This window comes from Stegostoma tigrinum, chromosome 18 (genome assembly GCF_030684315.1).
Source record: "Stegostoma tigrinum isolate sSteTig4 chromosome 18, sSteTig4.hap1, whole genome shotgun sequence".
Taxonomy (NCBI): domain Eukaryota; kingdom Metazoa; phylum Chordata; class Chondrichthyes; order Orectolobiformes; family Stegostomatidae; genus Stegostoma; species Stegostoma tigrinum.
In genome coordinates, this window is record NC_081371.1 from 48306912 (window position 1) to 48329367 (window position 22456).

Consider the following 22456-nt stretch of genomic DNA (forward strand, 5'->3'; position numbering starts at 1 on the left):
TCTTCCTCTCACCCATCCCTTCCTCCCACCCCAAGCCGCACCCCCAGCTACCTACTAACCTCATCCCACCTCCTTGACCTGTCCGTCTTCCCTGGACTGACCTATCCCCTCCCTACCTCCCCACCTACACCCTCTCCACCTATCTTCTTTACTCTCCATCTTCGGTCCGCCTCCCCCTCTCTCCCTATTTATTCCAGTTCCCTCCCCCCATCCCCCTCTCTGATGAAGGGTCTAGGCCCGAAACGTCAGCTTTTGTGCTCCTGAGATGCTGCTTGGCCTGCTGTGTTCATCCAGCCTCACATTTTATAGTCTTACAGGAAAGCTCAGATGCAATACAATCACTAAATGAACAGGCAAGAAACTGAATAATCAATGTGCAAACCATACCTGAGAAATTTTTGACTCCTGTAGCCCAACCGGTTAAGAAAATAAATATCTCATTCAACCATCTAACACTGGAATACGTTTTTGGCCACAAACATTGACAGACCAGTTACAATATTAAGAACAGTAAAGACTGGATTTCTTTAAAAATGTATTTTCATTTTGAGAATGTATTGCCTTCATATATCTTGCACATCTGTACAAATAATACTATGTACTTCAAATTTATCCACAGCCATAGTTACCACACTTGGTGCTATCAGTGCTTTTATTTACAAGACAAAAAAGCCTAGAGTTTCTTGTGTTATCTTTCAATTATTCTCCTTACCCATAGGGTAATATGTCCATAAAATCTGCTGACCGCATTTTGTAATCGCAAAACATACAGGTGCTATGTTAATTAACCATGATGAAAACAGTATACACACACACTAGGGAGACAGGCTAAAGAAATATTATTTCTACAAAATAGTCTGTCAAAAATACAATAGAAAATTAGATACATATTTTCACACATACACAACATGGTTTCTAAGGCACAGCTTCAAGAATCTTAAGAGTTTTATGTGGCTATGCAAAGACGCAAGCGAATGTTGAAGATGTCCACAGTACTGTACCTCTTGTCGTTGTGCAGTGCAGAATTACATCCAAGTGGAAAAACTGGTGGCCAGCACGTTGCTGGTCTTCAACAGGGAAAGATAGGTACGCTTAAACACATTGTCCCCTGCATTCTGCAGGGCATCAGGCGATACCGGGGTCTCCCAAGGGTCATACCATCACATCAGCGAGGAGGAAAGGCAGGTAGTACAGGGAGCGATAAGTCTATCTTCATGATTGGGACTGAGACGCGGAGGTTTGTTGATAGTTTGCAGGTAATGAGCCACACTCCCTTCCTGGGGTCCACATCTCCTCGAGGCATCCGGCGGAGGGTTGGTGAGGTGATCCCACGGATCGCCCACTTGTACCTTTAACTGCAGACAAGCTACAAAAATGTTAAATCCCAAAGAGAGCATGACCACGTGTTAAACAAATAAGCAATAGTTTATATGTGCAGATGTCCACATTGCAGACAGTGCTACTGCACAACTTATAAGAAGTAATTACCCCATCTTCCCAGCTCATCATTTCTGATCCAATTGATCAGTCTCAGCTTTACACAGAGATGCTAATGCCGCCAGGGCTTTCTTCAAATCCCTATGGACAGAACGTGTTTTTTAAAAAAAAGTCTCGTTTCCTTCATGCATTGCTTTCAGTGGCAATTCGTAGTTGACCAGGTATTTGTGGGACTATATTTCCACTGTCTGGATGTGATGACCATTGCAGGAGAGAGTTATTTGGCCCACCCGGTGGTCGCTTCGCCGTTGATATAGGCAAAGCCAGGAAAATGCTGTGCATGTTCATACTCGGCACTCCTCCGGGGAACCAGGGGCGTGTACATCTCACTCGAGTTACCGTACCGTGCTGAATGCATGGTGGGGCTAGGGTAACAGCTGTTAGCCGCAGGCATTTCGGGCCAGCGAGGTGTGACGGGAGAAGAATGCAGCCTTGGGGTGCTGCTCATCAAGCAAGGCTCCATCCTCGGTGTCTGGCTGTTGAAAGGGTACTGTGGAATACAAACACAGCGTTAGCTGTCAAGTAGGAACCTACTTCAGAAAATACACAGTCAACAAAAACAAGGCGATTGGTAATCACCCAGAGCAGTAGTGGGCCATTTGGCCGCTTGTGCCTAACTTGGCGCTCCTAAGGAGCAATTTACCCAGTGCCATGCCCCGTTCTTTGTCCCCCAAAGCCCTGCACGTTTCTCCCTTCTGAGACAGTAATGCAATTGCCCTCTTAAAATTCTTTGATTGAACTCGACTCCGTCTCATGTTCAGGCACCGCATCCCTAATCAGCAGCTGCATCGTCATTGCATCTTTTACCAATTAGCTTAAATCTGTGCACTCTGATTCTCAATCCTCCCAGCAGTAGCACCAGCTTCTTCCTGTTTACTGTGTCCAGAAATCTCATTCACATTGAACACCTCAATCAAATCTCTCAGCCTCTCCCCTCCGAGGAAAACGGTCTTCTCCAAAAAAAGCTACATACTCGAAGTAAGGAAGTTGAGTAAGGCTTAGACCTACCAAAACATCCATACAGGATGTGCAAAGATGGTGATGATATTGCTAGTAATCAAGAGGGCTGGACCATGATTCATTAAAGATGATTTGAAACCCCACTACAGTAGCTGGGGAAGTTAAATTCAATTAATTAATCTGGAATGAACAGCTCTTACGATTAATGATGTTCCTGCAGCTATACTGAATAAACTTTTTAAGGAAGGAGATCTGCTGTGTTTATCCGGTCTGGTCTACATTTGAGCCCAGTCCCGCAGCAACATGGTTGTCTCTTAACTACCCTCTGAAATGTCCAAGCAAACTGTGATGTTATATTCAAGAAGGTGCATCACCACCATTTTCAAGTGCGACTAGAGGTGGCAATAGATACTAACTTTGACTGCAACATCCAAAATAAAATAAAAATAAAAGCCCTCATCTGGAATCTGATTGCTTATTTGTTGAATGTTAAATTAACTACTAATTTATTGCTGTGTATGTCCGTTCATGCCTTAAGTTAAGGGAGATTATGCTGTCTTAGATAAAGCATTGTAACTCTTTTTGGACTTTTGTTCCCCATTTGTGTAGACAAATGAGTAAGATCACACTCTAAATTTCCATTTAACATAGAATTTATAAAATTGCCTAAGACGTGTACACTTGCACAAAAAAAACAAATTCCAGCTTTAAAAGCTGACTCCTAAAGAAGCCTATTTAACTGAAGATTCAGATGAAAACATTCGTATCCATGCCTCCAATGAAAGTAAGTTACAGGGTTTTTCATCAAGTTTCAACAATGCAACAATAGTAGGTTGTATTAAAATGGCCCTTGATGTCATTGAATTAGTTCAGTGCCAAACAGCTTCGGCATTGACGCAGATCCAGGGGAGAGAAATGGGAAAATCTTATTTGTGCAGTGTTCCCTTCACAAATTGGTCTTTAGGCTGACCTCCACTCGGAGCAAGGAACGTATCTTGCTCCCAGTGCCCAGCTTTTAGTCAATTGTGCAATGGGCAGCTAGTGAATGTTACACCTCGATTAACATAATTAAATGTTTAATGCCACGTTTAAGTGGGCACTCAGTTTAGGAATAATTTCTGGGAGATGGATGGAGAAGGACTGGGGAGAAATCAGGCACAGGAATTCAAGCTATTAAAGAGTCATCCTGACAAAGATTTCACCCTCAAAGAATACACATTATGGGAGCAACGTTCCCTCAAAATATTTGCAAAAAAAGTTGTAAACTTCAGGGGCTGGATTTGATATTCCTCTACCCGGACCTCCCTTCTCATTACTGCACCTGCCAAAACTTTTCTAAAAGGACCTGGGCCAGTGGGCGGTGTATGTGGTGTCAAACAGGCCACTTACCTATGGGTCAATTGAAGCACTTAAGTGGACAAACACTTGCAATTTAGGGGCTTCATCCCACCACTGCTGAGATTAAACTGGCAGTGAGTGAGAAAGAACCAAGCCAAGCAGCCAACCTGGCTGGTTTCCCTATACAGGCCCTATTGGAGCACAAACTATCACCCCAACCCTCCCAAAATTGTTCATCCACCCAATCCTCCAGATATACCCCGCCCACAGCCTCTCAAACCCAACAATCCTGCCTATGCATGGATCCTGCCAGCATGGCTGTAGCGTTAACCTCTCCTCCAAACAGTTGTCAAGTCCTGAACTGCAGAACTTATTCCATTGATTGGGTGGTGGTTCTTTGCAAGGCAATTTCCTGAAGTCCTGCCTCTGATCTATTAATGTCTAGGTGACCACTAAATGCGTGTGATGTGTCCAGTCTCTCTGTTGGAGAGATCCTCACCCTTATGTTTCAGCTGGAGGGAATCTTGGGGACCACAGTACTCCATTAAATCCAGCTCCAGGTACACTGACTACATTGAAATTCAGAAACTTGGGAGAAAATTACCATTTGTGGTCTGTATACTTCCATAATAATAATAATGCTTTCATCTTTTTAACCGACGACTTATTCAATGGAGAGTACACTCAGATGATTGTTCGCATTAAACGACCTGCATTTATACAGCACCTCTCAATGATCCCCAGGTATCACCAAGCACTTTACAATCAAATAAGTATTTTCTGAAACATTGTCAATGTAGGAAACATGGCAGCCAATTTACACAGCATGATTCCACAATTAGCAATGCAATTATAATCAGATAATCCATTTTTTTTCTGTTTTAGGTTCTTTATTTAGAGAGTGGTCATGGCATGGAATGCATTGCTGGAGACGGTAGTGGAGTCGGCCTCATTAGGGGCATTTAAGTGGCTATTAGATAGGTATATGGATGATAGTGTAAGGTAGCGGTGGAGGTTAGTTAGAGCTTTGGATTAGGGTAAAAGTTCGGCACAACATTGTGGGCCAGAGGGCCTGTACTGTGCTGTATTGTTCTATGTTCTAGGTTCTAATAGATTAATATTAGTCAGGGATAATTAGCCTGCTGTCCAGAATTGGCTGTGGGGATCTTTTACATTCATCCAAACAGGCAGATGGGTGTTCAATTTAATGGTGTCAAACAGCCCACTTACCTGCAACTTTCCCTCAATATGGGGTGTGAACTTTTATATTACACTCAAGATCTACAGCTGGTCTTGAACCCAGAACCTTGAGATTAAGAAACAAATGGACTGCCCACTGACTCATAGCATCTATTCCTTAGGTACATTTGAATTTGTGCCACTGCTCAGCATGGCACTGGTTCTTGGTTGCCACACCCTGGTGCAGTTCCAGCAGCCCCTCTGCCTGTGATTGCAGAGGACAACCTCTACTGAATCTTCCCCTCAGCTGCACCCAGAGTGTTTAAAAGAGAAGGGATGACTTGACTCATCATTGTGTCAGGGAACAGACTGCAGTGAACAATCAGGCCAGAGTACTAGAGATAATGGGAACTGCAGATGCTGGAGATTCCAAGATAATAAAATGTGAGGCTGGATGAACACAGCAGGCCAAGCAGCATCTCAGGAGCACAAAAGCTGACGTTTCGGGCCTAGACCCTTCATCAGAGAGGGGGATGGGGGGAGGGAACTGGAATAAATAGGGAGAGAGGGGGAGGCGGACCGAAGATGGAGAGTAAAGAAGATAGGTGGAGAGGGTGTAGGTGGGGAGGTAGGGAGGGGATAGGTCAGTCCAGGGAAGACGGACAGGTCAAGGAGGTGGGATGAGGTTAGTAGGTAGCTGGGGGTGCGGCTTGGGGTGGGAGGAAGGGATGGGTGAGAGGAAGAACCGGTTAGGGAGGCAGAGACAGGTTGGACTGGTTTTGGGATGCAGTGGGTAGAGGGGAAGAGCTGGGCTGGTTGTGTGGTGCAGTGGGGGGAGGGGATGAACTGGGCTGGTTGAGGGATGCAGTGGGGGAAGGGGAGATTTTGAAACTGGTGAAGTCCACATTGATACCATATGGCTGCAGGGCCACTTCCTACAGACTAAGGGGGTGGCCATGGGCACCCGCATGGGCCCCAGCTATGCCTGCCTCTTTGTAGGTTACGTGGAACAGTCCATCTTCCGCACCTACACAGGCCCCAAACCCCACCTCTTCCTCCGGTACATTGATGACTGTATCGGCGCCGCCTCTTGCTCCCCAGAGGAGCTCGAACAGTTCATCCACTTCACCAACACCTTCCACCCCAACCTTCAGTTCACCTGGGCCATCTCCAGCACATCCCTCACCTTCCTGGACCTCTCAGTCTCCATCTCAGGCAATCAGCTTGTAACTGATGTCCATTACAAGCCCACCGACTCCCACAGCTACCTAGAATACACCTCCTCCCACCCACCCTCCTGCAAAAATTCCATCCCCTATTCCCAATTCCTCCGCCTCCGCCGCATCTGCTCCCACGATAAGACATTCCACTCCCGCACATCCCAGATGTCCAAGTTCTTTAAGGACCGCAACTTCCCCCCCACGGTGATTGAGAACGCCCTTGACCGTGTCTCCCGCATTTCCCGCGACACATCCCTCACACCCCGCCCCCGCCACAACCGCCCCAAGAGGATCCCCCTCGTTCTCACACACCACCCTACCAACCTCCGGATACAACGCATTATCCTCCGACACTTCCGCCATTTACAATCCGACCCCACCACCCAAGACATTTTTCCATCCCCACCCCTGTCTGCTTTCCGGAGAGACCACTCTCTCCGTGACTCCCTTGTTCGCTCCACACTGCCCTCCAACCCCACCACACCCGGCACCTTCCCCTGCAACCGCAGGAAATGCTACACTTGTCCCCACACCTCCTCCCTCACCCCCATCCCAGGCCCCAAGATGACATTCCACATTAAGCAGAGGTTCACCTGCACATCTGCCAATGTGGTATACTGCATCCACTGTACCCGGTGCGGCTTTCTCTACATTGGGGAAACCAAGCGGAGGCTTGGGGACCGCTTTGCAGAACACCTCCGCTCAGTTCGCAACAAACAACTGCACCTCCCAGTCGCAAACCATTTCCACTCCCCCTCCCATTCTCTTGATGACATGTCCATCATGGGCCTCCTGCACTGCCACAATGATGCCACCCGAAGGTTGCAGGAACAGCAACTCATATTCCGCCTGGGAACCCTGCAGCCATATGGTATCAATGTGGACTTCACCAGTTTCAAAATCTCCCCTTCCCCCACTGCATCCCTCAACCAGCCCAGTTCATCCCCTCCCCCCACTGCACCACACAACCAGCCCAGCTCTTCCCCTCTACCCACTGCATCCCAAAACCAGTCCAACCTGTCTCTGCCTCCCTAACCGGTTCTTCCTCTCACCCATCCCTTCCTCCCACCCCAAGCCGCACCCCCAGCTACCTACTAACCTCATCCCACCTCCTTGACCTGTCCGTCTTCCCTGGACTGACCTATCCCCTCCCTACCTCCCCACCTACACCCTCTCCACCTATCTTCTTTACTCTCCATCTTCGGTCCGCCTCCCCCTCTCTCCCTATTTATTCCAGTTCCCTCCCCCCATCCCCCTCTCTGATGAAGGGTCTAGGCCCGAAACGTCAGCTTTTGTGCTCCTGAGATGCTGCTTGGCCTGCTGTGTTCATCCAGCCTCACATTTTATTATACAGGCCAGAGTACTGCCCTGTCCTGGGCACTTCTTCCAATGGGAAGCCTACATTTAGTGTTGAGCACACCGCAGCTTCTGTCCACTCACTGGGATCAATACCATTCTGGAGGCTGACTGTCGAGATCACTGCATTGATGTAGCCATGTGCACAGAGCTGTGACCCTGGAATTCAAAGCCATGGCTGTGCAGGCTCCCTCGATCACTTCTCTTTATCATCCCCAGACCATAATCCAATGCCATCGCCTTGCCGTCAAATATGTTCCACCATTTCCTTATCAGCCGTAATCACCTATCAGGGACCCTCATGCTCCATTCCAGTACCGTGGTACATCCCACTCACCTCCACAAGTCCCTCCCCAAAGCCTCAACCTGCTCAGCAACCTACCTCCATACTCCCTCCAGCCCCTTTGAGATTCCCACAGCTATCTTTGCATTTCAATATAAATGACCTCCCAGTATGACACTTACTCTCCCCTCAATCATTCTGGATCTATGATATTCTGATATAGAGAAATCTTTGGAATGATGCAGTATCTTACCTCTGGCCACTTTGGGAGATCCTAAGGCGGCCAAACCAACCCTCAGAATGTTCTCAACTCATTCCCTTGACTTCACTGTGATCTCCATTGAATTTTTTTTCTTTATTTCATTAAGGGGATGAGGGACATCACTGACCAGGCAACATTTATTGCGCAATCCTAGTTATGAGTCAACAAATTGGTGTGGGTCTGGAGTCACAGGTAGGCCAGACCAGGTAAGGATGGCAGTTTCCTTCCCTAAAGGACATTAGTGAACCAGATGGGTTTTTCCAACAATCAACAATGGATTCATGATTATCATTAGACTCTTAATTCCAGATATTCAGTGAATTCAAATTCCACGATCTGCCATGGCGGGATTTGAACCCGGGTCCCCAGAATGTTATCAGGGTCTCTGGATTAACAGTCCAGTGACAATGCCACGAGGCCATCGCCTCCCCGAGAGCCATTGATCAGTCAGAAATATTACCGTGTCGAGAGGGTGGCTATGGGATTGAGATTTAAATTCTTTCATGGAACATTGGCATTGCTGGCAAGGCAGCATTTGTTACCCATCTTTAATTGCCCTTGAACTGAGTGGATTGCTAGACCATTTCAGAAAGCAGGTAACAGTCAACCACATTGCTGTGGGTCTGAAGTCACATGTAGGCCATATCAGATAAGGATGGCATTAAAAGGACATTAATGATCCAGATGGGTTTGATGACAATTGGTCTCAGTGCCAGGGACCCGGGTTCAATTCCAGCCTTGGATGACTGTCTGTGTGGAGTTTTCACGTTCTCCCCGTGTCTGTGTGGGTTTCCACCACGTGCCCTAGTGTCCTCACACAGTCCAAAGATGTGCAGATTAGGTGGATTAGCCGTGGGAAATTGCCCTGGTTAGGTAAGTTGGCCATGTTAAATTGCCTTGTAGTGTCTAGAGATATGCAGGCTAGATGGATTAGCCATGGGAAGTGCAGGGTTACAGGGATAGGGTAAGAAGTCTGGGTGGGATGCTTTTCGGAGAGCGGGTGCAGATCCAAGGGACACAATGGTCTCTTTCCACACTAAGGATTCTATGCCAATGGCTAAATGTCGTTAGTGGATTAGCTTTTAAATTTTTGAAAAGTGATTTCAAATTTCAGTGTTTGCCAATCCAACTACGATTTGAGCTCATATCCCCCAAACGTGCATCGAGGGACCTAGATTACTCATCTAATGATGTTACCATCAATCCAATTACTCCACTACCTGACCGTGGCTTCTGTCTATTTAACTCACCATTATCAGGGCGCCCCCTTCGTTGGTCAATTGTGCTCCCCAGTAACTTCACCTATCTCAAATGATCCTGTTCCCGTTTCAAAGGATCACACTTTCAGAACAAAAAAATATTTCTAGGAATGATTTTAAAATGGTGTGTATTACTGTTCAGGCCCATTGAACTGCTCTCTACCCCCACACCACACCGACTCTGTGACCCAACAATTTCTGTCCATCACCCTTGACCCATTACCCGCCACACTCAATGTACCTTCTCTCCCCAAACGTACACCTGACCACCATGCCCACCCTGAACCTGTTCTTTCTGATTTTATGAAACCCCTGCCAACCCATCTTGTACCAATTGCCAGCCAGGACTCTGGATCCTTCACCATTTCTCACAAACTTCATTGTCACCATTGTCAACCAGTACTCTCAGTTCAAACTCCAGGAATCTACCATAGGCAGAACCCACCCATCCTTTACGATCGTTTTTCTCCAATCATCCCTTTTTGGAAAGATCCTCTTCTCCTCCTTCCCTCCAACAACAGGACCACCATACACATGACATTTTCCTTCATAGACTCTTCCCTCAATCCTCTGCATATCCCTACACCATCACATGTCCTCTATGCCTTCATCCCTCATTCCCTGCCTTGGACAACTCCCTCCATTATTCCCTCTTTACTGCCTTCCCTTGCCTGGGAAAGCCCCATGACCCTTAGTCTGCAGCCTCCCTCCCTCTGTGGTTGTCTCAGACAGCCGTGCCTGGTTGTTATCTTCCTTGCTGCTATCCAATGTGGCCTGCCAAACAACAATGCTGGACAAAGAGGAAAGTACAATAGCCATTCACCCCAACTCCAGCAAATGGACCACCTCGTCCTGCTGCCTGCCATGTGTATGCAGTTGTGAATATAAAGGCACATTTGCCAATAGCTTTATTAGAAAGGGGCATCTAATTCTGGTAAGGCTGGAAATAATAATAAATGGGTACATCTTAGAACCCAGTAGCCAAGATTCATCCTGCTGTTGGAAACCTGATTTTGATCTCCTGCACAATTAAGTTCTCGTACCCATCAAGTTTTCCCACTGCTGGGAGGAGTAAGGTTCCACCTACAGAGTTATTTATAGGAGGTCATTCACCCCATTGAGTCCATTTTTCTCTCCTTACAAAAACCTACACGGTCTTTTTCACCAGCTACAAGTTTATTGCTCTCAAATACACATCTAATTTCCTCCTGAAATCATTGATCAAAATCACAGTTTCTGCCATTGTCTGCTTGATCTCTAAGTTTGTCTAAAGTCATCTTTCAGTAATCAAAATGTTTTGCAATGCAACATTAGTAGAACAAAAGGCATCATTTACAGCTTCAAACAATGCCACTGCCTTTTTTTTATCATGATGACAACATGCTTATTCTATTCATTCATGGATATTGCTGTGTCACTCTCATTTCTTACCAATCCTTAGTTACCTTTGAGAAAGTGGTGGTGAGCTGCCTTCTTGAACTACTGCAGTCCATTTGCTGTGGACTGACCCACAATGCCCTAAGAAGGGGAATTCCAGGATTTTGACCCAGCAACACCGAAGGAACGGTAATATATTTTTAAGTCAGGATGGGGAGTGGCTTGAAGGAGGATTTACAGGTAGTAGTGTTCCCATGTATCTGCTGCCCTTGTGTTTCGACAGGATAGTGGTTATGATTTTGGAAGGTGCAGTGCATCTTGTACACACTGTTGCTGTGGAGCGTCATTGGAGGAGGGAGTGAACAAAGAAAGTAGTGGATATGATGCCAATAGTCTGTCTACTTGGTCCCGAAACATTCAGCAATGTTAACTATTTCTCGATTACCAAAGCAGTCCATGCCCAAATGAACAAGACCCAGACATCATCCGGGCTTGGTTAATAAGTAGCAAGACATATCCTTGACTCTCAAATTCCAGGCAGTGAACACCTCCAACTACAGAGAATTCAATCACTGACCCTCGGCATTCAATGGTATTAATGTTGCCAAAACCTCCACCATCAAGATTTTGGGGATTACCATTGACCACGAACTGAATTGGGGCAGTGATTGTTCTGAACCCTACAGAACTGATAATATTTTGTGAGAAAATTTTAAAAATCCTCATTAAATCAACAGAAAACTTCTCCTGTACCAAACCAATAAAAATCAACACAATTCACATTCCTTAACGGTTGAACAGTATTTTGAATAAAAAGATAAATTTCACCTTAAATATTCAATACAACATGTAGTTAAAATGGTTATCACTGACACAGCTTATATCGATGAAGCTTTTCTCACTTAGATCTTGGCAGGCCTAAAGACTGAGCATCCAAGGAGTCCTGTCTCTGACTCCTTTTATCAGTCTGATGGGTTCTGACTATGCTAAGACAAAAGCATTGGGTCTTGTCCAGTCCATAAGCCCATGCTTTTCTTGCCTTCTGCCATCTACTGTTTCAAACTGTCGAACACACACTATAACACAGTCTGTGCTGTATTCACAGAGACCATCTTCAACACCAGGATTTGTTTAAAGCCTTCCAAGAAGAAAACTAATGGTTATTTTGGTGGATCAGTGTGTGACTATTGCACAAGGGATCAGCAGCTATCACTATCCATACCTCCAGCCTCTAATATGTATGAGAAATTGCATGTCCCTTCAGAGAGCAGCTTTGCTCATTTCCTCTTTACGTAAATTCTTAATGTGTTCTCAACTTCCAACAGAAAACACTAGCTGATACAATCCTGCTGCAATTAACTTTCAAATTGCCCCTTGCTTCTTACCCCCTCATCCCATGACAATCCCTAATTACATGGGCATTTCTTGAAACCTAACAATGCCATAATCAGGAAATTCTTTCTGGATACAGCCTTCCTACTTTGTTCTTAAAGGGGCACATCACACAACAAAGAAGTACATTGGTCATCACCATATAAATGTTGTGGCTACAAGGGCAGATCAGAGACTGGGAATCCAGAGACAACACATCACCTATTTCCCAAAGGTTGTCCACCATCTACAATTTACAAGTCAGGAGTGAGATAGAATCCACCCACCCTCCGCTTGGATGAGTGAAGCTCCAACAACATTCAAGAAGCTTGATGCCATCCAAGACAAAACAACCTATATGATTGAAATCCCATCCACCATTATCTCCTCTCAGTCCTAAATGGCCTACCCTGTATCCTTAGACTGTCTTCCCTGATTCTGGACTCCCCAGTCATCACGAGGAACCTTAGTCCTGTTAGAATTTGACAGGTTTCTATGAGATCCTCCCTCATTCTCCTAACTCCAGTGAATATACTCCCAATTGATCCAATCTATCATACATCAGTCCTGCCACCCCAGCAATCAGTCTAGTAAACCTTTGTCATACTCCTGCATTGCGTTTACCTTTGCTGCTGTGTCAGGAACAAAGCAAAGCTGCCCACAGTTCTATTGGGAATGGCAAAATTATTATGGACAGAGCAGGCTTGAAATGAAAATACGGTTCCAGTTCACTCAGCCTTACACAGGCGACTGTATTACAGACTGACACTGACTAGATTTAGACCTTGGATGTTTGTCGGATCATTGAAAAAACACTTCTCAAACACTCTACTATCCCCACCCCATCATCCTATCAGCTGGTGAAGCAACCATTGAACCCCACTGAAGTGCACAGAGGATGACCATCTGTGCGGATGTCTGCCCGGATCACTACAATTGCCCTTCACACTCGGCATCCGGTTCCATGTAGAGTTTCCAAACACATTGGGTGTAAAACACTGAGTCCCAGTTATCCTCAGCAAGCACAAAGGCAATGGTTGTTGGAGGACCTTTCACAGGAAGTTACCATCAGACGGGTCGTCATAAGATGTGGGCACAAAGTTTAGTCCCTATCAGTTCAGTTTTTTGGTATCTGAAAACCCAGTGAAAAACAGGAGTGTTTTGAGAGAGGTGTACAGAAAAGAAAATCAAGCAGAGATTATTACAGCTACATGCAGTGTAATGTAAATTTGCACACTCTCTCTCCCTCTCTTCAGCAATTCCTCAGAACTGAAGTTCATGAGAAAAGAATAAAGTCTCTCATTCAAATTTGCCAGGCCACTCATTATGCAAAGTGTGAATGAGGGCTCTGTTTAAGCAGCAAAACATTTGCCTTCAGAGTGCGTCGTTGGGTTCACAGTCTCTGAGACTGTCCTTTCAGGGAGAAAAAATTTAGCTCAGTTGGCTAAATCCTGATTTAACTATTTCTCATTTAATCCTGTCCCCATCACACAGAACAATCCTCTGATAAGAACAGCAGTATTTCTGCACTGACCCAGCACGGAAAGTAGGATTTACGGTCCAAACCTTTTCAGCTTGGGTGTTTTAGCATAATACCACTCTTTAATGTACAGTGGTGATGTTAGAATTAAGTTTGATAAAATCAAACAGGTGGCATTTTCTCCGAGCATTGGCCTCTCCAATAATTTTGTTTTTTTGCAGGCTGATTTCAGAGAACACTAAGTTTACTTGATGTACAGTTTTAAATTCATGACATTGCATGCCATAAAACTTGACCATCTTAAGTCCCTCTGATACATGACAAACTGCAGAGACACAGTCACATAGACATGAAATAAATAATCCCTGGGTCTGGACCGCAGCAGTTCTCACCGTCACATTGCCTACTAATATTGATTCCCCAGGTCATGGATGAAGAATTGATTTGGGAGGGAGTGACCAGAACAGAAAGATTTGGTTGAAACTTGGATCAGAAAAGATGTACAATCGCCAATTGTCTGATCCAACTATTATGCTAATTTATTTATTAATTTACATCTCATTTGAATAGCAATAATTACAACTTGTATTTATATAGCGCCTTGAACCATAAAATGTCCTACTTAAGGCACTTCACAAGAACATTATAAAACAAAATATGACACAAAGAGCTATTAGGTTCAAATGAACGAATGGTGAGTCATGAAGATGGGTTTTAAAAAGTATCTTTGAACGAGAAGACAGACAGAGGCAGAGAGGTTTAAGGAAGGAATTCCGGAATTTAAAGTCAAAGCAAAAGAAAATGCAAGTGCCAAAGATGAAGCAGTTAAATTTGGGGATGTGCAGGAGGCCAGAATTGGAGAGTGCAGATACCTCAGAACTATGACACTTGAAGGAGATAACAGAGAAAGGGCAAGGTGAGTCCATAGAGGGATCTGATAACAAGGATGGAAGTTTTAAGATCAAGACATTACCTGAACAAGGAGCCAATGTAGGTCAGCGAGCATGGGGGTGATAGGGAATCGGAACTTAATGCGACCAAATTGAATTGATTGCAGTGAGTGCAGTAAATTTGACTGTTAATGTGAATGTACCCAAGGGCATTTCACTGTGTTGATGGTAGAAGAAAGGACCAGAAATTATGAAAATTAGAACAAGGTGGCTCTGAAAATGTGGTGAATGACCACATCACTCGAGAGGTTTTATGTTCTTCCCAGGACAATGAGAGAAAGTGAAGAGACACATCAATCCATGTGCTTGAGTTTATATAAAACAAACTAAGGAAAAACTGTGCCATTGTCAGACATTGCATGTGATTTGGTTAATTATAAACATGGTTGATTTAAGTGGCAGAGGAAAATAGATGAAATATTTCATGGATGATTGGGTGGTGGGCAAAAATAGCCATTCGATAAATTAGGCATTGACTGGGCTGCTGTGGTGCAATGGTAGTGTCCATGCCTCTCAGCCTGGGTTCAAGTCCCATCTGCGCAAAAGGTGTGTGAAAATATCTCTGGACGGAATGATTAAAGGAGAACCTGGGCAGACAGTAACAAACGGACAGAGATTTAAGGTAATTAGCAAAAGAATGTAATGTTTTGTTTACACAATGAAAATTGCTGTAATCTGCAATGCATGGTCTGAAGGGGTAATGGAAGCAAATTCAGTCGTGCTTTTCAAAAGGGACTGCGATAAATTCATAGAAAGGAAAGATTTGCATGGCCATGAGCAAGGGAAATGGGAATGTGAATGTGAGTTTGCTCGCTGAGCTGGAAGGTTAGTTTTCAGATGTTTCGTCACCATTCTAGGTAACATCATCAGTGAGCTTCCGATGAAGCCGGGAATGGGAATCTTTGAAACGTGCTTTCAAAGAGCTGGCACAGCTACAATGGGACAAATGGCCACTCTCTATGCAGCAACATATTGTAGTTCAAATGACAGTGCTAATCCCTGGAGAGATTCACAGGTCACGTGAAGTGGCACTGTATGACTGATGTCCAGTCAAATTGTTCAACAGATTAGCAAAGATCCAAAAAGAGATTATCAATGTTTCCAAAGTTTGCATGTTTTAGCTGAGAGAATGTTTGTGCCATTTGGATGGAGATTAGATCTTTTGACAGGTGATACAAAACCAAAACTCCAAATGATATGTCTGCATAGAGGAATGGCAATGGCTAACACAAGCAAGAAAGTAAGGCCTTGCAGCACATCAACTGTTGATCTGATAGGATTCCATCTGATAAAGGAAGCAACAGAACTAGTATGTCTTCCACGCAGGTTTATTCACAATGCCAACCCTCTAACCCCACCACACTGTATGTGTTCAGACTAATTTTCCTTTCCACACACTACCTGCTTCCAGTTGGAAACTGGTTTTAAACGTGCCGAGACAGATTGGTTAGAAATAGCTGGACCGTGCCTCAAAACTTTCTTATCAGTTGCTCTTAATTACAACTGGAGCGTGCAACCATACACCAATTGGCATCAATTTCCAACATTAGCAATGATATCAGGTGGCGGATGAAGATGATATATATGGTTGGAATATTTATGGACAAAGCATAAAATTGGTCAACTCCTCTAACTGGTCAACAATTACACATAATGCTTATGAGTTTGACCATCACCAATGAGCTCTGTGCGAGCCTTAAAAATAGCTGAGAGTCTGACTGATTCAACATTTTATTCCTTCCTTCAGTCAATGAACCTACCATTAAATTGGCAAGACACTGTACATGCTTGTTCATTATTGCTTAAATAACACATGCCAAGAATAGTTTAGGAATGAGAGATAGCCAAAGTGCCAAGTTGTAATTTAATACACCATTCTTCATTGTTACAGATATTATCAGTCATGGAAAATCAGTTTTAGAAAATAAAAGGTCCCATTTGTCTCCTTTCACTAAGCCAGAGACCTCTGTAGATATCTTCCCTCAGCAATTGTCGGACACATCCTGAAACAGATTTATTTTTGTTCCACATAAATATTCTGATGGCCTCTTCAATCAAAAGACCGATTATTAATTTGACTCATTCCATGCGTGATAAATATAGCACAACATGCAAAGAACTCCTAACCAGGGTGTCTGGTATGCTACTGAACTGTGACAGCATTGAACACCATCTCTCGCCTACATCTTCCAACAGGTAGTCATACAGAGATTGTAACTGTAAATGCTGGAACTGTTTCAACTTTAGCGCCTTAAAAGGGATATGTGGGAGCCCCCAGCGGAAGGTCCAGTATGTGATCTGGAGCCCTGTCTGTCCAGGATCTGAAGATTCTTTAATCCTTGCTAAATGAAGCTGATGAGTTGAGATGTTCTGAGGAGGAGATTCCTCTTTCTACACGCATTAGCACCATGCCCCCTCAGGGTCTACAACAGAACTCCCAGCAGTGCCTGTGCAGTTTCTACGGGCTCATTGAAATTTCAATGGAAAGATTTGCGATTGATCCCAAATGATTCATGGGTCAGCACCAGAGGTCACAGGTATTTACCCTGGATATTAGAGCTACAGACCTAGAACCCCATTAAGTTTTAAAAGTCTAAATGATGGTGAGCAATTTTAGTGCCCTGCTTTAAATTAATCCCCTCACATAGAAAATAAGGCGTATGTTGAGAAACCATTCAGCCGCTCAAAACTCAATAAGATGGAGGCTGACTTTTGATCTCAAATTCAATGTCTAAACAAATCTTTATGTCCCAAAACGCACAAATCCCTGTTTTGAAAATGCTCAATGACTGAGAATCCACAGACCCTCCATGGTAATAAATTCTAAAGATGCAAAACCTTCTGAACATTGAAATACCTACTCTCCTCCTACATTCCTTTTCACTTTGTGTGTTGTTGTGTGGATCTCTGAGGTCTGTATTGTGGTAGTGACTTACTGAATCAGAAATCAATAGGCGTGAACACCAATTGGTGTATGGGTAATTTCCTCAGACCTAAATCATCTAACACTTCTCCTAAGACAATGAACCCCTTTGTTCAATAATGGGGAAAATCATCCTCTCAGCATCTACCTTGTCAAATTCACTGAAAACTTAACCTGTTTCATTGAGGTTGTCTCTCATTCTTACAAGCGGCATACTATATTTTCATTACGCAACACAGCTTGCCAATTAAGGCATGTCATTGCTTCGTAAGAGCTTTGTTAATGGCCCAGTTTGCCTTATTAATATTCAGATTTCTATCTTACCAAATGTGATATTTAAGCTATATATTGAGAAAACTCAACATGGAAATGAGGACAGTTACCTGGCACCTTAGCTTGCCACTAGCTTTGAATGACTTCCATGTTGGGCTCTGGGCACCAACATCTCAGGGCATGCTCCTTGGGCACATCCCACATCCATGGACATTGGCATCTGATACATGCCAGCCTCTAAGAGCCCTCCTGGTACATCTCCAATCCACTTTTTGGACTTATCCCCCTCAGCCAGAGATTTAGCACAAATACAAGGCCACAAACGTATCAGCATTGTCAGCAAGCTTCAGTCGTCAAGGGGGATAGCCTTTGCTGAGGAGTTCCGGGACATAATATGTCAAGGCTGCCTCCTATACCAGTCCAGAGGTTTGGACATGGTGAGGCAGCCTCCTGGCAGAGTGGAGAAAGTAGCTGACTGCTAAGCATTCCTCCAAATGACCGAGACTGCACTGAATCACATGGCAATCTCAAAAAGGCAGGCTGGTGTGGTCCAGTCTCAGGGCCTCCATTGCTGGTTGTGGAGGAAGAGGGAGTTCCTATGTCACTCCATCTACCAGGACCTCCAGGTTCCTGCCCACATGCCAGTTTACCCTTTCTGCCATGTCCAGAGCAAATAGCAGGAACCACACAGGACAGCTCCATACTGGCAGGATTGTCTGGTGCACCACAGGCCTTTAAAGATGGTGTGGGCCAAGGGATGCCAGTGTATTCCCGGATGCACTCTGAATCGTGAGCTGTCATGGTAAGATGCAGCCGGAAATTGGCCATGATGATTGCCATGAGGGTGTAGTAGGTAATTAATGTGGTGGGTTTGGTAAGATAAAGTGAAAGAACCCTCTAGGCCTCATGGCAAGAAACACTGCAAAAAACTCAACATAACTCAGACTTAACCAACGAAATGAAACATTCAGTCCCTCACCTCTCTATCTTCGTTTGTGCGCACTCTCTCTCTTGATCTGACAGTTTGTTTATCAATCTGCCTTTCTCCATATATCCCTATGTTTGTCCATCTCTCCATCCTTCTTACTGTCAATCAATCACCCTTCATCCAATTCAATCTCTCTTTCCACCCCTCTCCACATCTTTCTCCCAACATCCTGCCACCATACCCCCACCATCACACCCACCTCTCCCCCTCCAACCCCATCCAACTTCCAACTGTTTCTTTATCCCTTTCATACTGGGAATTCATGTGTCAATTTTTGTGCTCTGTCTCTTTTTACTTATTCATCTCTCTCTCTCTCTCTCTCTCTCTCTCTCCCTTCTTCCACCAACCCCCAATATCATTTTCTGTCTCCTAGATCGGTTTCTTTAAGTGAAATAAAATGAATCTTCATCCTGTTCCAATAGCACGACCTTAGCACAAACCAACCTCAACGCAAAGATCCGGATCATTTGTGTGCATTTAAAGAACACATTGACAGAACCATCCAATGAATCATTACTGGAATTTAATCTTGCTGTTCTGCAATGTAATTTCGTTTAGTTCTTTATTATAAACAGGAAATTATCACAAAGGTTCATTACTCAACTGAGAATAAGCAAAGTTTGATCATGCAAACCAAAGCACAGAGAGAGACTAACCTGTGAGCTACTCCTGTGGTAAGCTGGATATGGCAGTGGAGAAGAGAGGCTGTCATGTGTTAGGGTTGGATACTGACTCTGAATGGGAAGAGGGGGTTGATTGCTGTAACTACCATAGTTGTACCCTCCTGTGTACCTAGAAAAAACAGGATGCCAGAATGATCTGCACCATTGAAAGAACTTTGTATGAAAAGCTTTGGTTAAATTTTATCATTTGTTGGTGATAACCAGAAATATTATAATGTATAGCAGCTTATCAAATGAAATGCTGGGTCTTCATTCAGTCAGAAATACACAAAAGACAAATGTATAGAAAAATATTGAAGTTCACATCATGGAGTTGCGAGTTTGCACATGAATACATGTTGGCAAATTGACGATGTAAATTTACTTTAATACCCATTCCATTTCACCTGCCTGTCCCCAATGGCAATATCAGGGGGGTAAAAGAAAGAGTCCTATTGAAATGTCTTTTTTATTCATTTGCAGGATGTTGGCATCACTGGCTAGGCCAGCATTTATTGCCTGTCCCTATCTGCCCTTGAGAAAAGGTGGTGGAGAGCTGCGTTCTTGAACCACTGCAGTCCACCTGCTCTGGGTGACCTGCAATGCCATTAGGGAGGGAATTCCAGAATTTGGACCCAGTAACAGTGAAGGAACAGCAATATATTTTCAAGTCAGGATGGTGAGTGGCGTGGAGGGAACTTGAAGGTTGTGGTGTTCACATATATCTGCTGTCCATGTCCTTCCAGATGGAAGTTGTCATGGGTTAGAAAGGTACTGTCCAAGGATCTTTGGTGAACTTCTGTGGTGCATCTTGTAGACAGTACGCACTGCTGCTACTGAACGTCTGTGGTGGAGGGAGTGGATGTTTGTGGATGTGGTACCAATCAAATGGGCTGCATTGTCCTGGATGGTGTCAATCTTCTTGAAGTTGTTGAAGCTGCACACATCCAGGCATGTGGGGAGTATTCCATCAGTCCTGACATGTGCCTTGTAGAAGAGGGACAGACTTTGGGGAGTTGGGAGGTGAGATACTCACAGCCGTATTCTTAGCCTCTGATCTGCTCTTGTAGCCACTGTGTTTATGTGGTGAAGCCAGTCAGGCTTCTGGGCAGTGTTAACCACCCAGGATGCTGAAAGTGGGGAAGTCAGTGATTGTGATCCCATTGAATGTCAAGGGGCAATGGTTAGATTGTCTCTTATTGGAGATGGTCATAGCCTGGCAATTGTGCGGCGGGAATGTTACTTTCCACCTGTCATTCCAAGCCTGAATATTGTCCAGTTCTTGTTGCGTTTGAACTTGGACTGTTTCAGTGTCTGATGACTCGCAAATAGTGAAAAACACTGTGCTATCATCAGCAATCATTCACACTTTTGACCTTATAATGGAGGGAAGGTCGTTGATGAAGTAGCTGAAGATGATTGGGACTAGGATGTTGCCCTGAAAAACTCCTGCAGAAATGTGGTGGTGCTGAGATGACTGACCTCCAACAACCAAGACCATCTTACTATGTGGCAGATGTGACTCCAACCTGTGGAAACTTTGAAATGAAGCACTTATCCTGCTAGGCGGTAGAGGTCGTGGGTTTCAGAGGTGCTACTGAAGGAACTTTAATGAGTCACCTCAGTGCTTGTTATTGATGGTACATGCTGCTGTTGCTTTAGTTGTGAAGCAAATGAATATTGAAGATGGTAGTGTAATAAGCTGCTTCATGCTGGATGGCACCAACCTTCTTGATTGTTATTGGAGGTGCATAGCCCTCTCAGTAACAAATATGTGCAGTTAATGGCACCTGCCCCTGGATGAGGTCAGCACTTACTCCATTATGGCGGAACAAAGTGAATCTGTGTGACTTTGCTCAGGACACCCATCGCTGTTTGGAAGGAGCCAGTGCATGGAGTTCAGGGCCACAGCGTGCTTCACAGCCACTAGGGGGGGCAGATGGCCTCACACTCACATGGAAAACTCTGGATTTCCTTTGCTCCCTCCACAACCAGAGGGGCCCTTTGGCTGTGACCTTTCCCTAAACTGGGAGCTCCTCATCCACTGCACTGGCCTAATGCTACTCCTGGGTTGACTGTTGGCCCTGGACCTTCTACATCCATCTACATCTTCTTCATTTGGTAGCTGCAGTGATGAATATCCCACCATCACTCTCAGTGGAAGGGACTGAAATTGGGGGCCTTGACGTCAAGGGCAGTCACTCTCTCCTCACCTCTGGAATTCAGTTCTTTGCGTATGTTTTCACCAAGGTCAGGGGGTAATGATCTCAGGAGCTGAGTGACCCAGAGACATTTCAGTATCCAGTACCTTCAGTCATTTCTTGATATCACAAAAAGTGAACCAAGTTGACTGAAGACTGGCATTTGCCATGATGGGGATCTCAGGGGGTGGCCATTGATAGATCCTCTACTCAACACTTCTGGCTGAAGATTAAAGCAAATCTTTCGGCCTTGTTTCCTTGCACTGTTGTGCTTAGCTCTAGAACCAACTCCTCCTCCACTGAGTTGTTTAATTGCCCACCAATATTCACATTGGATGTGGCAGGACTGCAGAGCTTAGATCTGATCCATTGGTTGTGGGATCACTAAGCTCCGTCCATCACTTGCTGCTTATGCTGTTTGGCATGCAAGTAGTCCATTTGGTTGCTTCACCGGGTTGACACCTCATTTCTAGGGGATGCCTAGTGCTGCTCCTCGCAGGCTGTCCTGCACTCTCCATTGAACCAGCCCTGATGGTAATGGTTGAGTGGGGGATATGACGAGCCATGAGGTTGCAGATTCTGTCGGAGTACAATTCATCTGCTGATGGCCCCCAGCATCTCATGGATGCCCAGTTGTTAGATCAGTTCACAGACTATCCTATTTGGCAGGGGATAGTGCCACACAAGATGATGGAGGGCTTTCTGGATGTGCAGATGGTCCTCTGTAGGATCACAAACCTTGAAAGTAGCCCTCTCAATTTATATGTTGCTCATTGCTAAATGCCTGCTCTGGTCACTTGTTTTACCAGTGAACAAGGACAGTGCAGGGCTACTATAGAGCCAGAGAAGTGTACATGAGTCTGTGACTTCAGCAGAG

General features: G+C 44.7%; 1 protein-coding gene across 4 annotated transcripts in view; it reads right to left on the minus strand.

Annotated features, from left to right (window-relative positions):
• Positions 1–566: 566 nt before the first annotated feature.
• Positions 567–22456, minus strand: part of rfx4 (regulatory factor X, 4) — a 131832-nt gene continuing 109942 nt past the window's right edge. For all 4 annotated transcript variants that reach the window (XM_059652517.1, XM_048548811.1, XM_048548810.1 and 1 more), the window contains 2 exons: positions 19373–19508; positions 567–1987 (listed from right to left, as the gene is read on the minus strand). In XM_059652517.1, coding sequence (XP_059508500.1) covers positions 1715–1987; positions 19373–19508 — 409 coding nt within the window. In that variant the 3' untranslated portion in view covers positions 567–1714. The remainder of the gene's footprint in view (positions 1988–19372; positions 19509–22456) is intronic.